This window comes from Mustelus asterias, chromosome 2 (assembly GCF_964213995.1).
Source record: "Mustelus asterias chromosome 2, sMusAst1.hap1.1, whole genome shotgun sequence".
NCBI lineage: Eukaryota > Metazoa > Chordata > Chondrichthyes > Carcharhiniformes > Triakidae > Mustelus > Mustelus asterias.
In genome coordinates, this window is record NC_135802.1 from 71,176,368 (window position 1) to 71,199,541 (window position 23,174).

Consider the following 23,174-nt stretch of genomic DNA (forward strand, 5'->3'; position numbering starts at 1 on the left):
GACAATCCACCCTATCTATGCCTCTCATAATTTTATAGACCTCAATCAGGTTGCCCCTCAGCCTCCGTCTTTCCTAAAAAAACAATCTGAGATTATCCAACCTCTCCTCATATCTAAAGCCCTCCAGACCAGGTAACATCCTGGGAAACCTTCTTTGCACCCTCTCCAAAGCATCCATGTCCCTCTGGTAGTATGGCAACCAGAACTGCACGCAATATTCCAAATGCGATCTAACTAAAGTTTTATACAGCTGTAACATAACTTGCCAACTTTTATACTTGATGCCCTGGTCTATGAAGGCAAGCATGCCATATGCCTTCTTGACCACCTTATCCATGTGTGTAGCTACTTTAAGGGATCTGTGGGCCTGTACACCCAGATCCTTCTGTATGACAATGCTCCTTCTGCCATTTCCTGTATAATTCGCATTCATAGTACTTGCAAATGAGTGGTTATTAACTGTGAACAGGTTCTGGGTGAGCAGGGGGCATCGGGCTATTTAACTATCAGGGCTCACATCCCACTAGCCTGCTTCCTGCCTGAAATGGGTGAGGCGCGTCTGATAAATAGACAAGGCTGATGTTGCCAGGAACAGAAGGCTTTTATTCGCTAAAAAGGAACGATGTGGAACAGACAATAAACAGAACAATACTGGGCATGAGGATCTCCCGACTGAGGCCGGAGGGGGAGGGCTGCAGCCTTTATACCCTGAGGGCGGAGCCTCCAGTTAAAGGTGCAGCCGAATTAAAGGTGTCAGGGAGTGTCTCATATACGAACAGTAGTGGCAACAATATATACAGCTCAACCGTGCCAAAGGCACGACAGTGGTTTACCACAATGGGGTAATGAGATGATTCACCAGCGCACCGATAAGTCGTGGGAGAGAGGAGGAGTTATTTGCTCGGCAGTGACAAGCAGCCAAAGTCATAATCAGGCCATTATTAGGAGCAATTTGAATTTGTCTTGGGCTGCATGGGACCCAAACTATGTCTGCAGCTCATCCACTCATAGGAGGCGGGAGCATAGCACAAGGTCAGAGAACCATGAGATGCATGTGCAGTGTTCACTTTGATGGACCTGATTGGCAAGCCTCAAGTTACATATTGCAAATCTAAGCTTTTCCCCTGCAGCTGGATCCACTGGATAGTGCTGGGTGAGAGTGACTGGCTGTCGGTGCTATCATCAGTATCATGCCTCCTTCATGTTCTTTGCTCTCCTGCTCCCTACAGCCCAGCAACTCGTAACCTTCACAATGGGGCTGCCGGTCACCCTTCACTTTGGCTCTCCTCCATCCATAATTGAACAGTAAAACCTGAGGCAGGTCACTAATTGGCTGCCTTCCATAAGATTAAGCCAGCGGTTACGCTCCTGAAATGCGCAAGGTTGGGACACAGAAATGACCCTACGTTGAGTTCACAATAAAATACAGTCCCTATTGTTTCTGCTCATTAAAACATGTCAACAGAGAATGTTTTCCATGAGCCTGAGATATTCAGAAAACATATATTTGAATGTTAAATTTTCAAGTGTTTCTCCCCAGGTTCTACACCTTTGTCCCTGCTATTGCTATCTGCTCCTGTCATTAAAAAAACCCAAATGTAGCTAATCAGTTCAATGTAAGTGTAAAATGTAAAACATTCCTCCCTGGTGAAATGCTGTTCAACATTTTCTTAAACCTGGTATAATTCTAAATTTTATGTCTCCTTTGTTTAGCAATCTCTGATACCAGAACATCCTTCTCCACATAGGCCACTATTACAGACAAGGCTTGCTACTGTGACCATCTCGTCACAGTCCCAATGAATAAAGTTGAATTGACGTGAGCTCCGCACCAGCTTCAGACATTGGAACACCTCACCTTTGCAAGGTGCTCCCCCTGGTGGAAAACTGAATTTATTATAAGAGTGAAAGTTATCCACAAGGAAATTAAAGAAGGCTGAAAATCTCCCAATTTACAGCCACAATTCCAGTGGTGGTCTGGGGGAATTTCAGGAGTTGGAACAATGACAGGAAAGTATTCACTTTGTCAACAGCGTAATTAGCTTTCAGGAAAAATGGAACAAATGATAAGTACTCACCTCAAAATATATTTGCTTTTGAATAATTGACTATCTAAATAATTGCATTAAACAGTCTCCTTCACGGAGAATTTCCAGAGTCTTAACATCCCACTGCAAGGGTCCATCAATCCATGACTTCTGACACCTGCACCTGCCACCCCATCCGCCCCGTATTTAATATGAGTAATGAATAGAAAAGCAGCAACTGTCAACCACCTACTGTTCATGATCCCTTACCTCACAAATCTACCTATTAAAGTTTGGGAATGATGAATTCAGTATTGTCTGAATAATGCAGTACAATTTATTGTTCTATTCCTAGAAAGGCAAACGACCATTACTCACTGCCCAGCACATCAAATTCACCTCTATCGATATTGACCTTGGATAACTTCAGTGGAGGTAAAAATCAGAAGAGGCGCAAAATGGGCTGCAGATTTAATGCCACCATGTACACCAAAACAGTTAGAAAACACTTAATTGGCAACAAAAAGACATCTTGCTCTTTCCGTATCAGAAGGTATAAGAGAGCAAAGTTCACAATAAGATAATGTATAAATGATGTAGTTTCACTGTTTTTATGTATTGAGTCTGGACATCTGTTGAGATCTTGGGCGGGATTTTCCAGCCTCGTTAACCCCGAAACTGGAAAATCCCACCCGAGGTCATCAGACCTTTCCATAGTCTACCCTTGCCTGCTCCGATTCCTGTGGCGGGCAGGACGGTAAAATTCGCCCCATGGTTTCTGAAGTCTATTTGTTTACTTGATGAGTTTTATGGATTCAATGGCTTCCAATTTTGTGGGTTTTAAAATTCTGAATGTAAAGAGGATTGTGGGTGAGGGAGTGAGGGGGACTGCTGTTTAAAGTGGTCAGAAAGTTCAGCTATTTAGAGAGCCACTTATTGCATCAGAATCACTAGGCTGAAGTTTTTGGGAAAAGAGGTGAGCCTATTAAACTGCCCACTCTGGTTATGGCCCACCTCCATTTCCACCTTGGCATTGCCATTCCAACAACAGGCCCGTCTCTAGACTGTTTAAGATGTGGAGATGCCAGTGTTGGACTGGGATGGGCATAGTAAGAAGTCTCACAACACCAGTAAAGTCCGACAGGTTTATTTGGAATCAGGAGCTTTTGGAGCGCTGCTCCTTCATTAGGTGAGTGGAGAGCTCTGCACTCACTTGATGAGGGAGCAGCGCTCTGAAAGCTCATGATTCCAACTAAACCTATTGGACCTTAACCTGGTGTTGTGAAACTTTTTATTAGACTATTTAAGGCCTGAACCCACAGAAAATCCCTTCTCCCAGCAGCCTCAAGACAGAGGTGGGAACAAGATTCAAGATTAATCCCATCTCTTGCCTCCCACCTCCAACAAGAGGCCCAAGAATTGTTAACATTTTCGAAACTAAAATAGTTAGGCACAGGAGTTTCAGAACAGAATGTCATTTTTGTTACAGACAAAAACAAGTCAATGAAGAAGTGCATTTGCCTCGAGTAGTAGGCTAACAGCAGAAAAGTTATACATTTTGATTAATTAGCAGATAGAGAAGATGGATCTGGGAAAGGAAAAGTCCATGATGATTTTACAACAAAGTATATTAGTGTTGTGATGTCCTTCAACTGGTGCTGGTTCTGATATCTCCTCTGGTCCTCCTGGCTTCTAAAAGACTTCTTAAGAGATCTCATTCTGAAGCGCCATGTGGATGCCACTCTGAATTGCAATTATGTGCAGACTGTGAAGACCAAAATAATTTAGGAAACATTTGGCTGGATTAAACAATGACTTCCTCAGAGGTGTCAAGGTCTTAAATGAGCTAATTCAGCATACCTATAGGTGCATTTAAAAATGGATCTGGTGGAGGCATGTACCTCACTAGATCTATGCCCTGCTGCTGTGTTTAGCTGCTACATAGCAACCAGAAACTAAGTTACTTGAAGATAACAGTGATGGATTTACACCATCCAGACTGAATTGAGCAATATACTATAGACATGGGCTACTTGTGGTGAAGCTCATGCCTGTGAAATTCGGGTTGGTTGTATGCTGCTCTCAGCTGGGGATCAGGCTACATGCTACCAGGAGAGGAGTTGAAATTCTTTGTGAGGAAGAGAGTTTGTAGGACTTTCTGACTGTGATTACTAAACTTCTGAATGGACTGTTGAGCCAAATCATAAGCTCTGTCTTGGCTGTATCTGACACTTAATTTGCAACTTCACATTCAACCATATTTTGCCTGTTAATTTATGTTTAACTCATGTTAATTCTGGATGTTAGAGCATAGGATAGAATGTATTTAGCACTTGCGCTGTTGACTCTTGCATGGTAATCATTTTCCATTTAAAATGTGGAATCTCATGGCTTCATTCTCACAAGAGACAACCAGGATTTCAAATTTCATCTACTAAAAAAAAAGTTTCTGATCTTTACTGAGATCGTCACAATGTGACTATTCCTGCCCATCATGGGGAACAAAAGTCCATGTAAAGGATTCTCATGACTTCGAAGACCACACAATTAATCCAAGGACAATTCTCTGTGCTCAAGCATACATAACAGTGTTGAATGCTGCCAAGGATATCAGGATTTGTGATATTTGTTAGTAACCTAGGGCTTTGTCCTGGTACTTCCTGACATCACGGGGAAAATGATGTGCTTGCTCCCAGTGGCAGATAATGTAGAAACTGTACAGCTAACAGACTGATGTTGCTGATATCTTTATTGACCAGCTGCCTCCTTCAAAACTACTAACCTTGTCACGCCTGCAGCATTTTGTCCAACATTGTTAATATTTCCTTGGTTGATCAGAACTCATGAAAACACTGCTGCTCTGTGAGGTTGAGATAATTCCTTTGCATTAAATATATTTGGTTGGCAAGGTGACGCCTAATAGGAGCCCTCTTCATGTGCTTATGCCATATTTACAGGGCATACAAAAAAATCCTTCTGGTCCTCCTTTTCCTCTAGATACCCACAGGTACAATGGGATTCTGAATGGGACGCCCACAATGTTAAGGAGCGTTGGTGATGGTGTTTAAAATAAATGTGTAACTCTATATCTCTCCTTGAAAGCTGCAGGACACAAGGGATGTACTGCAATAATAAACTTTCAAAATAAATGGTCAAGAGTAATTTACCACTTTATACATTATTTTTAAAAATTCTTTCATTGGTTATGGGTGTCACTACCTAAACCAGCATTTTTACTTTCGATCCCTAATTGCCCTCGAGAAGGTAGTGGTGAGCTGCTTTCTTCAACCACCGCAGTCCATGTGGTGTAGATATATCCACAGTGCTGTTAGAGAGGGACTTCTAAGATTTTGACACAGTAACAGTGCAGGAATGGCAATATATTTCCAAATCACAATGGTCTGCAACTTGGAGGGGAACTTGAAAGTGATGGTGCTCCCATGGCTCTACTGCCCTTATCCTTCTAGGTGACAGAGGTCATGGGTTTGAAAGGTGCTGTTGAAGGAAAATTAGCTCATGATCTCTTGAAGTACCTGTGAATTTCACATGTTGTATCGTACCTGAGAATTCTCAATTTAGGTGGATTGTATTGTATTAAAATGTGACTTGCAACTGGCACAAATGGATGCAAAGACCAAAAGAACATCATTTTCAGGTCTTTAGTGTTTCATCTGCACCTCTATTAGGTGCGATGGATAACTGTTTCAGCTGAAACCACAAGTACAAATGCGCATCAATCTCAGTCGGGGTAGAGACCAGTTGCAAAGGAGTTCTGGCAGTTTCATGGCTATGTAATGGCCAGAAACGGGAACACTTGTAGCAACAATAATAATTTGCATTTATAAAGTGGTTTTAACGTAGGAAAAATGCCACAAGAGTGGAATCAGACAAAACAAATTACACAAGCCAAAGATGGAGATGTCAGAAAGGTGTCTAGAAGCTTTTGGTTTTGATTTTCAGGAGGGTTTCAAACCAGGAGAGAGAGAAGTAAAGTTACAGAGAGATTTAAAGAGTGAATTTCTGAGCTCAGAAGCAAAGTGGCTAAATGCAAACTGATTGATGGTGGGGCAAAATAATGCAAGAGAACATAATCTTGGAGCATTGCAGTGCTGAAGTAGGTTGCAAATTTAGTAGGTGCAGAGAAAGATCAAGGCTCCTGTATCTTTAAATAGATTATCATAGCATTAAAAATTAGATACTGACAATACTGAATCCTTACCTTTCGTAGTCATTTGCTGGCTGTAGTGATTCAGATTTTGGACCCAGTATCCTTCTCCTACCTTTCTGTCAGACCGTTTGTGACAATCACACAGATTTTTCCAATACACATTTGTGAATGGGAAATACCATGGCCTCCGAGTTCCATATTTACCTAAAATATGAATGTTAACGTTTAAAAAATGACACCAATAATTCATAGAAACCCTACAGTGCAGAAGGAGACCATTCGGCCCATCGAGTCTGCACTGACAACAATCCCACCCAGGCCCTATTCCTGATTAGTTTTGGTGGGAACCAACGGTGGTTCACCACAGTTACCCTGCTAATCCCTCGAACCTTTCATACCCCGGGACACTAAGAGTTAATTTAGCATGTCCAATCAACCTAACCCGCACATCTTTGGACTGTGGGAGAAAATCGGAGCACCCGGAGGAAACCCAAGCAGACACAAGTCCATAAATGCATTCGCTGACAATCCCTTAAATTGCATCATACTCTTTAAAAAGTGTCTGAAACACTTTTCATAGTGAGGGGAGAGAAAAAAGGACACAAATGCAAGTAATTATTATTTTTATTCAAAAAATGATTGGTTGGTAAGCATATAGGCCTTTCCGGGACTCGGAACTGAGGTGACGATTGGTGAGTGACAGGCGAGTTATATTATAGCGTACTGTAGCAAACACTTTATATAAAGTTTCAAGTATACTGATGCAGCTTGACCAGGTGGAAGAGGGTAGTGAATCTTTGGAATCCTCTGCCCAATGAAGCAGTAGAGGCTGCCTCGTTAAATGTGTTTAAGTCACAGATAGATAGATTTTTAACCATTAAAGAAATTAAGGGTTTTGGGGAGCTGGCGGGTAAGTGGAACTGAACCCACTATCAGATCAGCCATGATCTTATTAAATGGCGGAGCAGGCTTGAGGGGCTAGATGGCCTACTCCTGCTCCTATTTCTTATGTTCTTATTTCTTATATGCATCTGAGGGATGTGGGAGCTCCTGCAGGCGCAAAGGGCCCTCGAGGACTACATCTGCTGGAAGTGTCACCAGCTGCAGAAACTTGAGCTCCTGGATGGGGAACCTGAGCGATGGCTTGTGGTGCATCCGTCAGTCTGAGGATTACGTGGATAGCATGTTTAGACAGGTGGTCATGCCATAATGAAGAAGTACACGGGCAGAGAGGGAATAGGTGACTGCCAGAGTATCTAAAAAATAAACAGGCAGGTAGTGCAGGAGTCTGCTGAGGTTATCTCACTCTTTAACATTATACCATTTTGGATACAGATAGATGAGACGGTTCCTCAGAGAACTGTAGTAGCAAGAACCAAGATCATGACAACATAGGTGGCTCAACTGCACAGGAGGGGAGGAGGAAGAGTGGAAGGGCTATAGCAGGAAGGGTTTCCATAGTTTAGGGAGCAGATAGGTGTTTCTGCAACCATAGATGTGAAGCAGAAACAGTGAGAAACTGTTCCCACTCAAGACAGCATCCAAAACTAGAGGGTACAGTTTCAAATCAATTGAAAAAAAGGAGTAAAAGTGAGGTGAGGAAAATTATTTTCACCCAGAAGTTGGTTGGAGTATGAAGCAAACTTCCTGAGAAGGTGGGTGAGGCAAGTTTGATAGAACATAGAACAGTAGAGCACAGAACAGGCCCTTGGGCCCACGATGTTGTGCCGAGCTTTGTCTGAAACCCAGATCAAGCTATTTCCTCCCTATCATCCCGAAGTGCTCCATGTGCCTTTCCAATAGCTTCTTAAATATTCCTAAAGTTTCTGACTCCACTATCCCTGCAGGCAGTCCATTCCACACCCCAACCACTCTCTGAGTAAAAAACCTACCTCGGACATCCTTCCTATATCTCCCACCATGAACCCTATAGTTATGCCTCCTAGTTACCGCTCCTTTTCACTCGAGGAAATAGTCTTTGAACGTTCACTCTATCTATCCCCCTCATCATCTTATAAACCTCTATCAAGTCTCCTCTCAACCTCCTCCGCTCCAAAGAGAAAAGCCCAAGTTCCCTCAACCTTTCCTCATAAGACCTACCCTCCAAACCAGGCAGCATCCTGGTAAATCTCCTTTGCACTCTTTCCAGTGTCTCCACATCCTTCTTATAGTAAGGCGACCAGAACTGCACGCAATATTCCAAATGTGGTCTCACCAAGGTCCTATACAGTTGCAGCATAACCCCACGGCTCTTAAACTCAAACCCCCTGTTAACGAACGCCAACACACTATAAGCCTTCTTCACGGCTCTATCCACTTGATTGGCAACCTTCAGAGATCTGTGGATATGAACCCAAGATCTCTCTGTTCCCCCACATTCTTCAGAACCCTACCTTTGACCCTGTAATCCACATTCAAATTTGTCCTACCAAAATGAATCACCTCGCATTTATCAGGGTTAAATTCCGTTTGCCATTTTTCAGCCCAGCTCTGCATCCTATCTATATCTCTTTGCAGCCTACAACAGCCCTCCACCTCATCCACTACTCCTCCAATTTTGGTGTCATCAGCAAATTTACTGATCCACCCTTCAGCCCCCTCCTCCAAGTCATTCATAAAAATTACAAATAGCAGAGGACCAAGCACTGATCCCTGTGGCACTCCGCTGGTAACCGGTTTCCAGTCTGAAAATTTTCCATCCACCACCACCCTCTGTCTTCTGTTAGATAGCCAGTTACCTATCCAATCGACCAAACTTCCCTCGATCCCACACATCCTTACTTTCTTCATGAGCCGACCATGGGGGACTTTATCAAACGCCTTAATAAAATCCAGGTATATGACATCTTTCATCATACACTACTTTCATCAACACACTTAGTTACCTCCTCAAAAAATTCTATCAAATTTGTGAGGCAAGACTTGCCCTCCACGAATCCGTGCTGACTATCCCAGATTAAGCTGCATCTTTCTAAATGGTCGTAAATAATATCCCTAAGGACCTTTTCCATCAACTTACTGACCACCGAAGTAAGACTAACCGGCCTATAATTACCAGGGTCATTTCTATTCCCTTTCTTAAACAGAGGAACAACATTCGCCACTCTCCAGTCCTCTGGCACCACCCCCGTGACAGTGAGGACCCAAAGGTCAATGCCAAAGGCTCTGCTATCTCATCCCTTGCCTCCCAAAGAATCCTAGGGTATATTTCATCAGGCCTAGGGGACTTATCAACCTTCAGTTTATTCAAAATTGCTAGTACATCTTCCCTCTGAACATCTACTTCCTCCAGCCTATCAGCCTGTGACACCCTCTCTTCCTCAAAAACATGGCCCCTCTCCTTGATGAACACCGAAGAAAAGTATTCATTCATCACCTCTCCTATCTCTTCTGACTCCATGCACAAATTCCCACTGCCGTCCTTGACCGGCCCCAACCTCACCCTTGTCATTCTTTTATTCCTCACATAAGAGTAAAAAGCTTTGGGGTTTTCCTTGATCCGACCCGCCAAGGACTTCTCATGCCCCCTCCTAGCTCCTCTAAGCCCCTTTTTCAGCTCATTTCTTGCTAACTTGTAACCCTCCATCGAGCCAACTGAACCTTGTTTTCTCAACCTTACATACGCTTCCTTCTTCCTCTTGACAAGACAGTCAACCTCTTTTGTGAACCATGGTTCCCTCACTCGGCCATTTCCTCCCTGCCTGACAGGGACATACCTATCAAGGGCACGCAGTATTTGTTCCTTGAAAAAGTTTCACTTATCATTAGTGCCTTTCCCTGACAATTTCTGTTCCCATCCTATGCTCCCTATTTCTTGCCTAACTGCATCATAATTACCCCTCCCCTAATTATAAACCTTGCCCTGCCATATGGCCCTATCCCTCTCCATTGCAATAATGAAAGACACCGAATTGTGGTCACTATCTCCAAAGTGCTCTCCCACAAACAAATCTAACACTTGGCCCAGTTCATTACCCAGTACCAAGTCCAATGTGGCCCCACCTCTTGTCGGCCTATCCACATATTGTGTCAGGAAACCCTCCTGCACACACTGCACAAAAACTGCCCCATCCAAACTATTCGACCTATAAAGGTTCCAATCAATACTCAGAAAGTTAAAGTCCCCCATGACAACTACCCTGTGACCTCCACACCTATCCATAATCTGCTTAGCAATTTCTTCCTCCACATCTCTATTACTATTTGGGGGCCTATAGTAAACTCCTAACAACGTGACCGCTCATTTCTTATTCCTAACCTCAGCCCATATTACCTCTGTAGGCAGATCCCCTTCGAAATGCCTTTCTGCAGCCATTAAACTCTCCTTGATTAACAATGCCACTCCTCCACCTCTTTTACCACCTACCCTACACTTACTGAAACACCTATTTGATCGAGTTATTCAAAATGGAATTGGATTGCTATCTGAAAAGGAAGAATGTGCAATGTTATGGGGACAAGGCAGGGGAAATGGGACCAAATAGAATGCTTTTTCAGAGAGCCAGTGCAGAATCGATGAGCCAAATGGCCTCCTTCTGCACTGTTAAAGATTATGTAATTTTGTGATATGCAATTGATGTGAATGTTTGTTTTAATGTCTCATTTAAAGTAATTGAACTGAATTTTATGATGATATCTCAGAATGCATAAAAAATGTAAAAGTATATACATGAATTTTCAAAAGGATTTTGTCAGAGAAATGTGCTGCAAAGACTGATACACAATAGGAATGAGAATATAGCTGCAATGAGCGATGGTGGTGGAAATCAAAGCAAAAAGCTCTTCCTGAACTAGAGAGTTTATGGGTAGTTGTGTGGTCATGGAAATATGCTGGGATTTCTTTGATTTTCAAATTATAGAAACAACTTATTAAATTTGGAATCATGTCAAATGAGGAGGAGGAATGCAAATGAATACAAAAAGGTAGTAGATGAAGTTCAAAGCAGACAAATCTGAAACAGTATATTTTAGAGAAAATAGTGAGTACTGTTTAAGAGAAAACAATGAATGTTTAACATAATAGGAATAGGAATAGGAATCTACAACAATATAAAATGATTAAATTCATAGAAGACATCAGTTGGGTCATAGTTTGAGTACTCCATACAGTTGTGGGCATGGCAATATAGGAAGTATATTAGTTCCATGGAAAAGTTGAGTATCTATTTAATTAAAATACTACCAGGATCCAAAGGCCATATGGTTTTGAAGAGATGCTTGAAATATGTTTTTTATTAGAACAGAGAAGGACCGATAGAGAGGCTCTAACAGACGAGTCCAAATTATGTAAACTTTTGAGAAGTTGTCTAAGTTTACCAAGGAAGGATAGATTCAGAATTATTTTCATAAATGTGATGAAGTTAAAAAACATATTTTTATACACAATGGGCCTGATTTTACCATCAAGTTGTGCCAATTTACGGGCACGAAAACTTGGTAAAGTTGAGTGTGAGGCGAGTAGTGTGATCCGCGCCCACCTCCACGCCGGTTCCTCTTTACCAAGATCCGAAATTTGCCCCCGATCGGGCCCGCACACGAAACGGGTGCAACGGCCATTAAAATATATTTGCATGCATTTAAATTGACTTAATGGGCTGTACACCCAACCTTACCAGCACTTCCCCCTTTACCACCATGTTCGCCCATTCAGAATCGGCGTGAAACAGACATGCTCCACAAAAGCCCGATTCGGGCACTCCAGTTAGTGAGGAGGTAAGTGCCGAGTCTCCGACGGCTCTCTGCTTGAGATCAATGTTGGGGGGGGGCGGGTTCACTGCCACTCTGCCTGAGTTCAGTGAGGGGGAAGAAGGGGTCTGCTGCCACTCTGCCGGAGATCAGTGACGGGGAAGGGGGGGTCCACTGCCACTCTGCCTGAGATCAGTGAGGGGGAAGGTGGGGTCTGCTGCCACTCTGCCTGAGGTCAGTGAGGGGGAAGGGAGGGTCTGCTGCCACTCTGGCTGAGATCAGTTAGGGGGAAGGTGGGGTCCACTGCCACTCTGCCTAAGATCAGTGAGGGGGAAGGTGGGGGGTTCGCTGCCATTCTGTCTGAGATCAGTGAGGGGAAAGGGGGGTCTGCTGCCACTCTGCCTAAGATCAGTGAGGGGGAAGGTGGGGGGTTCGCTGCCACTCTGCCTGAGATCAGTGAGGGGGAAGGTGGGGTCCACTGCTACTCTGCCTGAGATCAGTGAGGAGGAAGGGGGGGGTCCGCTGCCACTCTGCCTGAGATCGCTGGGGGGTGAAAGGGGGAGGGGCCCAAGATCGGTCTGCGTGGCAAGGGGGTGGGGGGATAAGGGGGTCAGTAATGTTGTGAGGGTGGGGCAATGTCTGTGGGGGCCAGAGGAAGGCATAATCCAGCCTGGGAGCGATGTGGCAAGGGAGCCACATTCTATCTTTTTTTTCTGCGCATGTGCAGTTGGAGGTGCTGATTGGAGCTGCAGGATTTCGGGTGCGTTAAGCCCCGCCCACAGGCTTCTGCAGCGCGATTTGGAATCACTGATATTCTTTCAGGCAGAGTGTGTATGGGGGCGCCTGAGAACGGGTCTAAAAGTCAGATCTGAAACACTCCCAGTTTCAAGTCCGCCCAGCACTTAGAATCAAAATTGTAAAATAGGGCCCAATGTGTAATCTTCCAATTGTAGAATGGTTTACAAGTGGTTATTGGGGCAGAATATGAAAGCATTTTATTGTGAATTTTAAATTTCACTGCTTGGGAGCACATCCCAAGAATGTGGGAATGGAAGTCAGCAAGCCCTATAGTTAGGACTTTCTATCCATCAATTTTGATGTGTTTTGCAGAATTCACTGTTCTCTGCACACAATTCTTAATCTGTGTTCTGCATTTATTGTGTGACTTCATTAAACTTCTCTTAAAATACCATTCTAATCGGATCCATATAACTATTTGAAGAAATGTAGGGGGAAAAGATAGAGGAATGGGAATGCTTTAAACAGATCTACTCGTGAAACTGACAATAGCACATATATGGCAGACCCCAATGGTCTCCATCTGTCCATAATTTCTATAATTCTCTAATGCATTTTGTACTGTGTCACAAAACAGATTTGACACTTATTCGTACTACTTTAATAAAAGTCACTACATAGTTTTACAGATATACCTTATTAAAGATAGTTATTAAAAATAAACAACTTAGAGGCATGAAAATTAAGTAACTGGAGTCCAGATCATCTTAACAGATAACACTGGAGCTCTTGTCTTCTTCTATAATTGTGTTGCATATATTTAAAATAAATTTGTTCCCCTAATTGTACAGTGGAAACCATCACAAATTTAAAATGATAGATAATTATAGTGAGGAACAATTATTTGTGGACAAAATAATTGATTCTCATACCAGGGAAGACATTCTGTAGATACCAGCCAAGTATGAGGTATATCATTGAATCAATGATCATCATCCAGCAAATCCAAGCAAAAGATACATTGTCCCCATCCCCAGGGGCGTCATACATGTTATTCCATTGGATTCCTAAAAAGACAAAACAATCCAAGTGAAATAAAACAAGATGCAAACACCGCAGTTCCTGGAATAGGTATAATTATAGAGAAGCACGAGAATTCTGAGTTCAGTAATACACACAAGTTCAAAATTTGAAACTACTCAACATAAATCCAGATTCACTCATTTCAAATCACTTATACTGACTGACCAACCACTTTTGAGTTCTGACTCAGCAAGAGCCTCACAATTTCTTCATTGTATTGGGAAAAATGATCAGTAAAAAAGGAAATGCTATTTTACACATCATAATTCATATACTTTTCTGACTATCAAATAACTGGAATGCAGCATTACTACATTTAGAAATCAAACTGTTACAGTTGATTGGAATAAAAGTTAGTGTGTGTTTGTTCATTTTCAATTATTATTTAAACTGTAAGTGATAATACTTTGTGAGAGAAACTTGCTGGACGCAAGATCCAATCACATTTCACCTTAGACATACAATAATAAATAGTGCAAGAGTTATGAAATGTTATGAACCATTAGTACAGTGGAAAAGCTCAGGCTTCGAATTATTCAGGACTCCCAAGTTATGACATTCTCCTATGTTATATGAGTGAATGGGGAAATATGGAACTATTGGATCTTAAGATAGTTTGGACAAATTAACATTGCCTTTTAATAAACTTTTTAAAACATTTTGAGACCACATTGTAAATCTAAGAGGAAAGCCAAGAGTCCAGCTAAAAATAATACTCTCTGACACTGCTCCACTGACTGATTACATTGTTACGAACAACTACCCACTAGTTTGTGCTAAAATAGCATTGATCACATTGGATAAACCACCACCAGTTATTTCTTTCATGTTATTTGTATAGAGTTACATTTTTCATTTTGAGATGTTTTAAGTATGCTGGGATATCTTAATTTTTTTCTCCAGGTTACATAGATTCATATTCAATTAATTCTTATGCATAAATACATGCAGCTTTCCCAAATAAATTTCTTTATTGCTGCAATACATTCTTTTAGACTTTTTTAAAAAATGAAAGACGGAAATTGGCATGGCAAATTTATGGAGATGCTACATTTTCCCACTCATTAAGATGGAAAATTATGAGGACTGCAAAGCTGGTCAAAATGCTGACATTCAAATTTGTTGTGAGTTCTGTTCTTGGGGCTTGTAATATTTCCTTCATGTCCCTTTAATATTCAAAATACAGATGCTAAACATCTTAAAGTATAATGAAGTGTGTGTGTGTCAAAGTGTTAGCAAGCAGCCCATCTTATATTCTTGCATTAATCGATTTGTGCTGGTAATTCGTCTTTGTCAGCAATAATTTACATTCATGTAGAATTCCCCATGCAGAAGAAAATAGCCGATATTCTCCGATCTCGTACACCTCACTCCCACTGCCAGCGAAGAATGGAGAATTTGGCACTCAGCCAAATCTCCATTCACTGCAGTGGGACTGGATAATCCCAACCACAGATGAGGTCTGAGAATTCCTGCCAATATTTGCATAACCTAGTAGAGATATTAACACAGAGCAGCAAATAGAAGAACTTTTGGGAGACTACGGCCCCCGAAGGGAAGGATGCTTTCGGAAATGGTGGATGAGGGGTAACTTGGTAGCATTGAGAGAATTGCAGAGGACCGGGGGAAAATCCAGAACCTGCTAATAGTGGGTGAAAGGATGAGGAGATGAGAAACCATCCAGTGTCAACAAGTATCAATCGCAAAACTGTTGTTTGGTAAGATCAAGTGACTAGCTTTAACATGAATATTTGTGTTGCTAGATTGCTTCAAAATGATTTCAGTTTAATAAACATTAATCCTTTATATTCCTTAAGGTCCTCATTTGTGTCAAATATTTAACAGGTCGATGCAGTTGCTTTTTTGCGTCAAACATTTTCAAATAACAATATCCCCAAACCATAAAACTCAAAGTTTATCATTTTATATATTCCATGGCTTTTATTGTCAGAATTTCAAGTTTTAAGAGTTTCTTACCTGTTCCGTCTCCCTCAAAAAGAGTGATAACATACGCTCCCTGGCTAAATGCAGTCGGACACAGGAGGCACTAGAGAGAATATACATTTTAACAACAATGATTAAGAGTTTAAAGTGTTAAAATGATAAAACTCATTTACACATTGGAGGGAGAATATCTGTATGCTTCCCAAGGTACTAAAACCCACACTGTGCTGAATGTGGACAGAATACTGATACAGAATTATGTCAGAATTGCAACATAGAAACAGAACACTTGGCCTAATCTGTTGATGCTGCTTCCATTTAACTGCTCTGTCCCATACCCCACTGACTGCCCATTTAACATTAACACGGTTTACTATTCAATCCTTATGGTAGTACAATACACTGTCTCAAAACCCACTGTGCAGAATGTTTTTGGCTGTTCTCAGTTTTGTCTCTGTAAACTAACCATTCCATTTCCTATTTCATTCCCATGCATCAGCACTTTAACAAAGCCCTTCTTGAGGATTGCTGAAAAAGAGACATGTCATAACTTTGCATCTTGCACTAACCAGGACACTTTGCAGGAATGCCATAAGGGAAAACAACAATGTCTTCTGTATGTGAAGAGAATATCACTCAAATTCACCTTTGAAACAGCAGTCAGATTAACTCCCCTTCTTGATGTACTAGTTGAGAAATCTGCCAGGAGATTCTCTACCAGGGTCTACTGCAAGTCAATACACATGCTGGGATTCTTATAGTTTCACATGCTATATGATTGGTCTTATCGGCAAACATGTAAACACGGCCTAAGCTATTCACTCACCATGCAAACTTGATGCTGAAATACTAATAGCCAAAGTATCATCCATATCTCAGAAATATGCAAGGGGTAGGAGGTTAGGCATCATTCTATCAAAGACACGTCCCTCATGGAACCCAACAAAAATGCTTGTGAGACCTGAGCCTAGAGAGATCTCATGGCAACACCATCTATTTGAGCATTCATGGTGTTGTTAAAGCTGAATTCAACTGCATGAGTAGCTGAGTTCATCAATTCAATGAATATTGATTCACGCAATGGTGGCAGGTCTAGATCACCATGGTAAGGTGTTGCAGTGCAACTATCTATGGCTTCCTTAAATGGAACATTGGCGAATCAGCTAGCAATGCCAAATGAGCACATGGACACAGCAATGCTACCAATATGCAAGTCCTGCATGGTCTATGTAAATGTGAGGGACTCCGTCACAGCGTATGTGAAAATCTTTCTCCTGAATCTGCTCCTTTATAAGGTTGAGATGCCTGCATGACTCATTCACAAGCCTCATAAGTACATCTATGCATGGTCCTGTGATATGTTTACGACCTAATGACACTTTTAGATATCATCTGAATGGGATATCTCCCATGGCCACCCCACTCAATTAAACTGCAAAAGAGGGGAGTCCCACACTGTAAATTTATCTTTGTGGGATCCAAGGGAAACAAGGGTGCTTTAATAGAATTCCTACAATGCAGAAGGAGGCCACTTCGCCCATTGAGTCTGCACTGATCACAATCTCACCCAGGCTCTATTCCTGTAATCCCACGTATATACCCTGCTAATCTGCTTGACACGTGGGTCAATTTAGCAAGGCCAATCAACTTACCTGCACATCTTTGCATTGTGGGAGGAAACCAGAGCACCCGGAGGAAACCCACGCAGACACGAGGAGAATGAGCAAACTCCACACAGACAGTGACCCAAGGCCGGAATTGAACCTGGGTCCCTGGCGCTGTGAGGCGGCAATGCTAAACACTGTGCCACCATGCCACCCGAGATTCCCCTCCTGCCTCCCCATCAGCAAGATCACGCAAAAAAAAACTCTTGCTCTTACATCTATTCCCCTTCATGCTAGACCCTTTAAATACTGGAAACAAACTACTTCCATCTACTCTGTCCCATCCATTAATGATTTTTAACACTTCTGTCTGCATAGATTTCGGTATTTTTCCCACGTCTTTCTTTGTATTTCTAATTTTGTGACAAGTAGCACACAGAGACATTTTCCCTCATGATATTAAGTTTGTTTCAGTCACACAAGCAATAGCTGCAGGAATGGACCAAAGAAACATGGCATTGGAGAATAAGCTCACACTACTTACAATTAGAATCTGGCTGGAGAAGCTGATTTGGTTCTGTACAGCCACAAGGACCATATAGGGAAAGAAGGTAATTATGTAGAGCAGGCAGGCACTGAGAGCTGCTGTATTAGCATGGCTGAAAAAGGTAGTAATCAGGTAGCTCATTGAAATAACAGAAACTCCAAAATCCAACAGATAGAGGAAAACGATGAATCCATTACTGCTTGGAAGAATTTGGCTGGCTTTCAAGATAATGGTGATGAAGGCACTGCTCAGAATCAGAACAATGAAGGTGTCCAGAAACCAGACCAGGAAATGAACGATTGACTTCACTCCCAGCATCTTGGTGTACTGTAGAATAGAAAATGCACTGTTAGACATCTCTAAACATTTGGTTATCTCTAAACTAGATCATACAACAATGGCAAAAGAACAGCCCAAATTTCAACCCAACATTTGTTAAGAATGAAGACTGCTGAAAAAAATAGACTTTTTTGTTGAAGCTTTTTGTCTTGCACTCATCAAGACACTTTGCAAGAAAACCAAATGTATTATTTTTGACAAAAGAAGTCTCCTTTTTTAGCAATACTCAAGAAGGAATTAGAGAAATATAGCCTGGGATTTAAAGGGGAGGGAGTGATGCTGCACATCTGTTGGAAACTCAAGGATGAGCCTGCCTCCACCAGCCCTGGAAGCCATGATATTACTTTGTGTGGATCAGGAAATTGATTGCCTGAGGTTGCGGCTTCCATTCCCTCAGGAAGAATGTCCCACTTCCAACAACTGTCAGTTGATCAGAAGGCTGGCAGCTCTGGGAGTAGTAGCCATTGTTGGAACTGCGGCCAGTATTTACTGAGCCAACAAAGCAGGCTGGGGAAAACAAAGTGTGGCTGGCTAGCCAAGGTTATTCAGGCATGCCCGGCAAAGTTGGGAGAGGCAGTGACTGTCAGGTCAATGGAGGTCATCACCCGGGGACAGCCCTTTCTGCAGGGTGTCCGAACAGAAGGCCTTCCCAACCCACCGTCAGGCCGCCAGGCTCTACCTAGTAGTCTCACCACATGACATGGGTATCCCCTGTGCCTGTTAAAATACCAGCAGCAGTGAGAAAGGGCCCTTAAGCCTCATTACTTGGCGCAGATTCTGGCCATATACTGGGCTGACAAATTTCCCATTTCCTGTTTCAGGGAGACCACGAGTACAAAGGGGTATTTGACAAAATATGTACCGCGGTATAATCACTGTCCAGAACTAAAGTTCCTGCACCATAGTTGTCAAGTCAATGGACAATCAATGTCACTTGATAGAACATGTCTGTTTATATGGCTAGTGTTACCCCGCTTGTTCAGTGTTGGTACCAGTTCGGTGGTGTTAAGACTCAAGACTGACCTGAGCAGAGCTACCAGAAACATCACCTGTAAAGTCCTGACCATTAATGGAGTCAGGTAACCAGTATAATAGTTACATCCCCCATATTGGAGGCAAGTTCCCATAAACTAGGTGCTAAAGGTCAATATCAAGGTTAGGATAGGACATGACCAGCTTTGATTTGAAGGTGGCCATGGGTTCATCCTTGGTTAAACAGTCTATTTCAGATCATTGATGATTCAGTGGGGCCTCCTGTTACCTGTATCAAATTCCCACTCCATCTGACGAAGGAGCAGCGCTCCGAATAATGGTATTTGCTCCCAAATAAACCTGTTGGACTTTAACCTGGTGTTGTTAAAACTCTTACTGTGTTCACCTGTATCAAAACCATACAGTACAGTAATGGTCAAGTGACATGTCAGAGCTCTGCTGCCTATGCATAAATGCATGCTGCCTGCTGGCTTTTATCCTGAAACCCAAGTCCCATCTCAGACCATGATTCTGACAGTTCTGATTTAAGAAAGATGCAAATAATTATTAAACACTATGGGCTTTCAGCCCTTTTTTACTTAGCACCTGACTAAAAAATAATGCAGCTTTAAAATATTTTTAAAAATAAATTGCTTAGTAAATCTGGCCACTTCATGTACTCTTTAAATTGCATTAAGTATCTGAAATGTAAATTGGGAGAAATTTAATTATCTCCAAGAATGCCATGAAATCTGCAACACGTTCAAAGCATGGACCCAAGACTGGGGTTCTTTCCAATTTGGGGATCAGTATAATTTCGAAAACACTGGCAGGCCACCAATAGTTAGATGTTGTGACACAGTTTGCTAGTCTGGGTCTTTCCAAAATCCCAGGTCATGTTCTACTCAGTTCTGTTCAATCTGGCATCCTGAAACAGGAATTAGCACTTGTGACGGGCCTAATGTCTGTTTTAAGGAGGGTACCCTGGGCATGCCTATGGTTTGGATGGGGGTGTGGGGAGAATCGTGCAGTCAAAATTGTGCCCAGTATTTGTTCCTCCCAACATTCATTTTGTTTCAATATTGGCAGGTATAAAAGTAACCAATTTCCACCTGTCTCCATCCATGTTTTAGATTCCTTTTATTTCTATCAGCAGCATTTTGCACTGAAACCACAGATGAGTTCATCACATTTGAGGCAACATCTAGAATTAGGAGCTCCTCGTGTCTTTACTTACCTCTTCCAGTCGAAGTTCTTTCTCAAATACAAGTTTGCGCACCATGGCAGCCACGGAAATAAGCCATGCCAGCATCATTAATAATGGAAAAAAGAAGCCAATGTTGTTGAGAAACCTGTCAGGAAAAGTTGCATTAACACAATTAATTTATCCAATAAGTTAAACCGGACGCCACAATTTGTCCCAAGACAAAGCAAACATTTTGGAATTTAAATTTCATTACATGAATAAAAGAAAAAATAAATTGCACTTTTGCTTCAGTAAATCTGAAAAGCACTGAAATGTTTTATATGTAATGCAATAATTGGGTGCAGCCACCAGAAAATGACAAGGAGACATACTTTATAACTTTGAACCTTGTGGTAAATTGTGGTTAGTATTCATTTTTGTAAATTAACAGGGAATGAAAGTACAATACTTTTCACTTCTTGCATATGGTAGGAAAGTCAAACATTCCCGGTCAGGTATATCACAGTTCATTGTAGGGTAAAGCTCCCTCTATTCCAGCCAAATAAATTAGTATGGTCTGCTTGCTCAACTTTTGGAACTATTCATTTTTGATAAGACATGTTAGCCATGGAAACAGACCTCGGCATTTCAGGTAGTCAGTGTGAAAATGAAGCACTCCTGAGCGGTTTTATTTAGATGCAAAATGAAGCTTCCTCTACTCCGTCCCAACATTAATCTCAGAAGAGCAGCAGCCCGGGCGGCAGCGATGAAACTGGTCAAGCTGTGGTCTCTCTGAGTACCAGTCTATGCCCATTAGGAACTGGCTTCAAGTGTCCCTACTCATTTTATATTGAATTGTTACATCAAGCAGACAGAGGAGACTTTCATTAAAACAAATGGATTGGATTTCGATGCTCAGTGACCGAGTCCACTGTGTCACACAGACAGAGGTCAGACCAGGCTCTGGATGACACAGTTTTGCAAGAATATACAAAGGTTGATTTTATGAAACTACCTTCTCAACGACAATTCATACGCACCAAAGCACAAAAATGAAAAACTCTGGCATGTGTCACATGATTTTACAGAGGATGCATATGGTTCCCCGCACGGGTTTTAAGTTCCCCATTAACAGTCAGTCTTCAGACCATCAGCCCACGAAGCACATGTTGCTAAAAGCAATTAGAGGCACAATTCATCTCAGATTGGTTCATCTTTCATAGAATCCTGTGCAATTAGTTTATTTTCCGCATTCTTTTTTTGCAATCTTTCCTCTGTGTATTATTTGTTTACTCATTAAAAAGGTGCTTTTTTTTAATAACTTAAATAATTGCTTGCAAGCTCCTGAGCATTAATGTCAAACATTCCTGTCTCTTCTTTCTTCATTGTATTCAAAATCCCTTCATTTCCATATGCTTAAAAAACCCCACAACATTTTCATTGTGCCAGAAGGAAACACTCTAAATATATAGATAAGGCCTTCACATTAATGCTTTTACAACAAAAAATGTTTGAGTTACTTAATCAGTCAAAAGTATAATAGTGCTGATACTGGAAATGTGAAATAAAACCAAAAACATAAGAGAAATACAGAGCAGCTCTGGCAACATCTGTGAAAAGGGAAATAGAGTTTCAGGATTGTGATAAACTGCACAGAAACATTTCTGATGGAAAGTCACATTCTGGAACTCCGAGCTGGATTTTACACTCCCACACTGGCTGGACTGAATGCAGGGTGACCCAATAAAAGCGTGGCCACCCACCCACCAACCCACCAACCTGCCTCCAATCTTACGGCGACAGTGGATATGTCAGGTGGCTTGTTTTGCTTCTGGGCCTGTCGAGGCCTTCAGTGGTCAATTAATGGTACTTACTGTTATTTTAGCTATGAAGGGAGAGATCCATGCCTAGTGGGTAGCCTGGCAGTTTTAGCTGCACAAGGTGATGTCTGGCAAGGGAGGTGCAGCTTCCTTTGGGTGGGTCGCCCTGACCATCAGAGGACCTCTCCCCACCCCCCACCACCTCCACCAAGGTCATACCCCCTACTTTAATGCTTTCCCACACCCAGCCCAGACATCTCAACCGCAGTGCTCACAATCCTCAACAAGCTCACTGGGGCCTGCTAGCTTGGCCCTGGTAATGCCCTGGCCCAACTGAAGACCCACATCCATAAGCTTCTCTTTTTTAGAGATCATAGAATCCTACAGTGCAGAAGGAGGCCATTCGGTCCATCAAGTCTGCACTGACCACAATCCTACACAGACCCTATCCTCACAACCCCATGCATTTACCCTAACTAGTCCCCCTGACACTAAGGGGCAATTTAGCATGGCCAATCCACTTAACCCGCACATCTTTGGATTGTGGGAGGAAACGGGAAGAAACCCACGCAGACACAGGGAGAATGTGCAAACTCCGCACAGACAGTGACCCAAGCCAGGAATCGAACCTGGGTCCTTGGCGCTGTGAGACAGCAGTGACGTCCGTGGTAGGGAAATTGTTGGAGAAGATTTTTAGAGATAGGATATATGCGCATTTAGAACTGAATAATCTCATTAGTGAAAGACAGCATGGTTTTGTACGAGGGAGGTCATGCCTCACAAATTTGGTTGAGTTTTTTGAGGAGGTGACAAAAACGATTGACAAGGGAAGGGCTGTGGATGTTGTCTATATGGATTTTAGTAAAGCGTTTGACAAGGTCCCTCATGGCAGGCTGGTGCAAAAGGTTAAATCTCATGGGATAAAAGGTGAGCTAGCTAGATGGGTGGAGTACTGGCTTAGCCATAGAAGACAGAGGGTAAAAGTGGAGGGGTCTTTTTCTGGCTGTTTGTGATATATATAAATGACTTGGAGGAAGATGTAGCTGGTGTGATCAGTAAGT

The 23,174-nt window shown here is 42.2% G+C and overlaps 1 protein-coding gene across 1 annotated transcript in view; it reads right to left on the reverse strand.

The window, feature by feature from the left end:
• LOC144480835 (ATP-binding cassette sub-family A member 13-like) overlaps positions 1-23,174 on the reverse strand; it is a 141,857-nt gene that overhangs the window by 81,287 nt on the left and 37,396 nt on the right. Inside the window, exons 12-16 of the mRNA XM_078200460.1 lie at positions 20,345-20,459; positions 17,794-18,123; positions 15,679-15,748; positions 13,551-13,685; positions 6,247-6,399 (exon numbers count right to left, since the gene is read on the reverse strand). Coding sequence (XP_078056586.1) covers positions 6,247-6,399; positions 13,551-13,685; positions 15,679-15,748; positions 17,794-18,123; positions 20,345-20,459 — 803 coding nt within the window. The remainder of the gene's footprint in view (positions 1-6,246; positions 6,400-13,550; positions 13,686-15,678; positions 15,749-17,793; positions 18,124-20,344; positions 20,460-23,174) is intronic.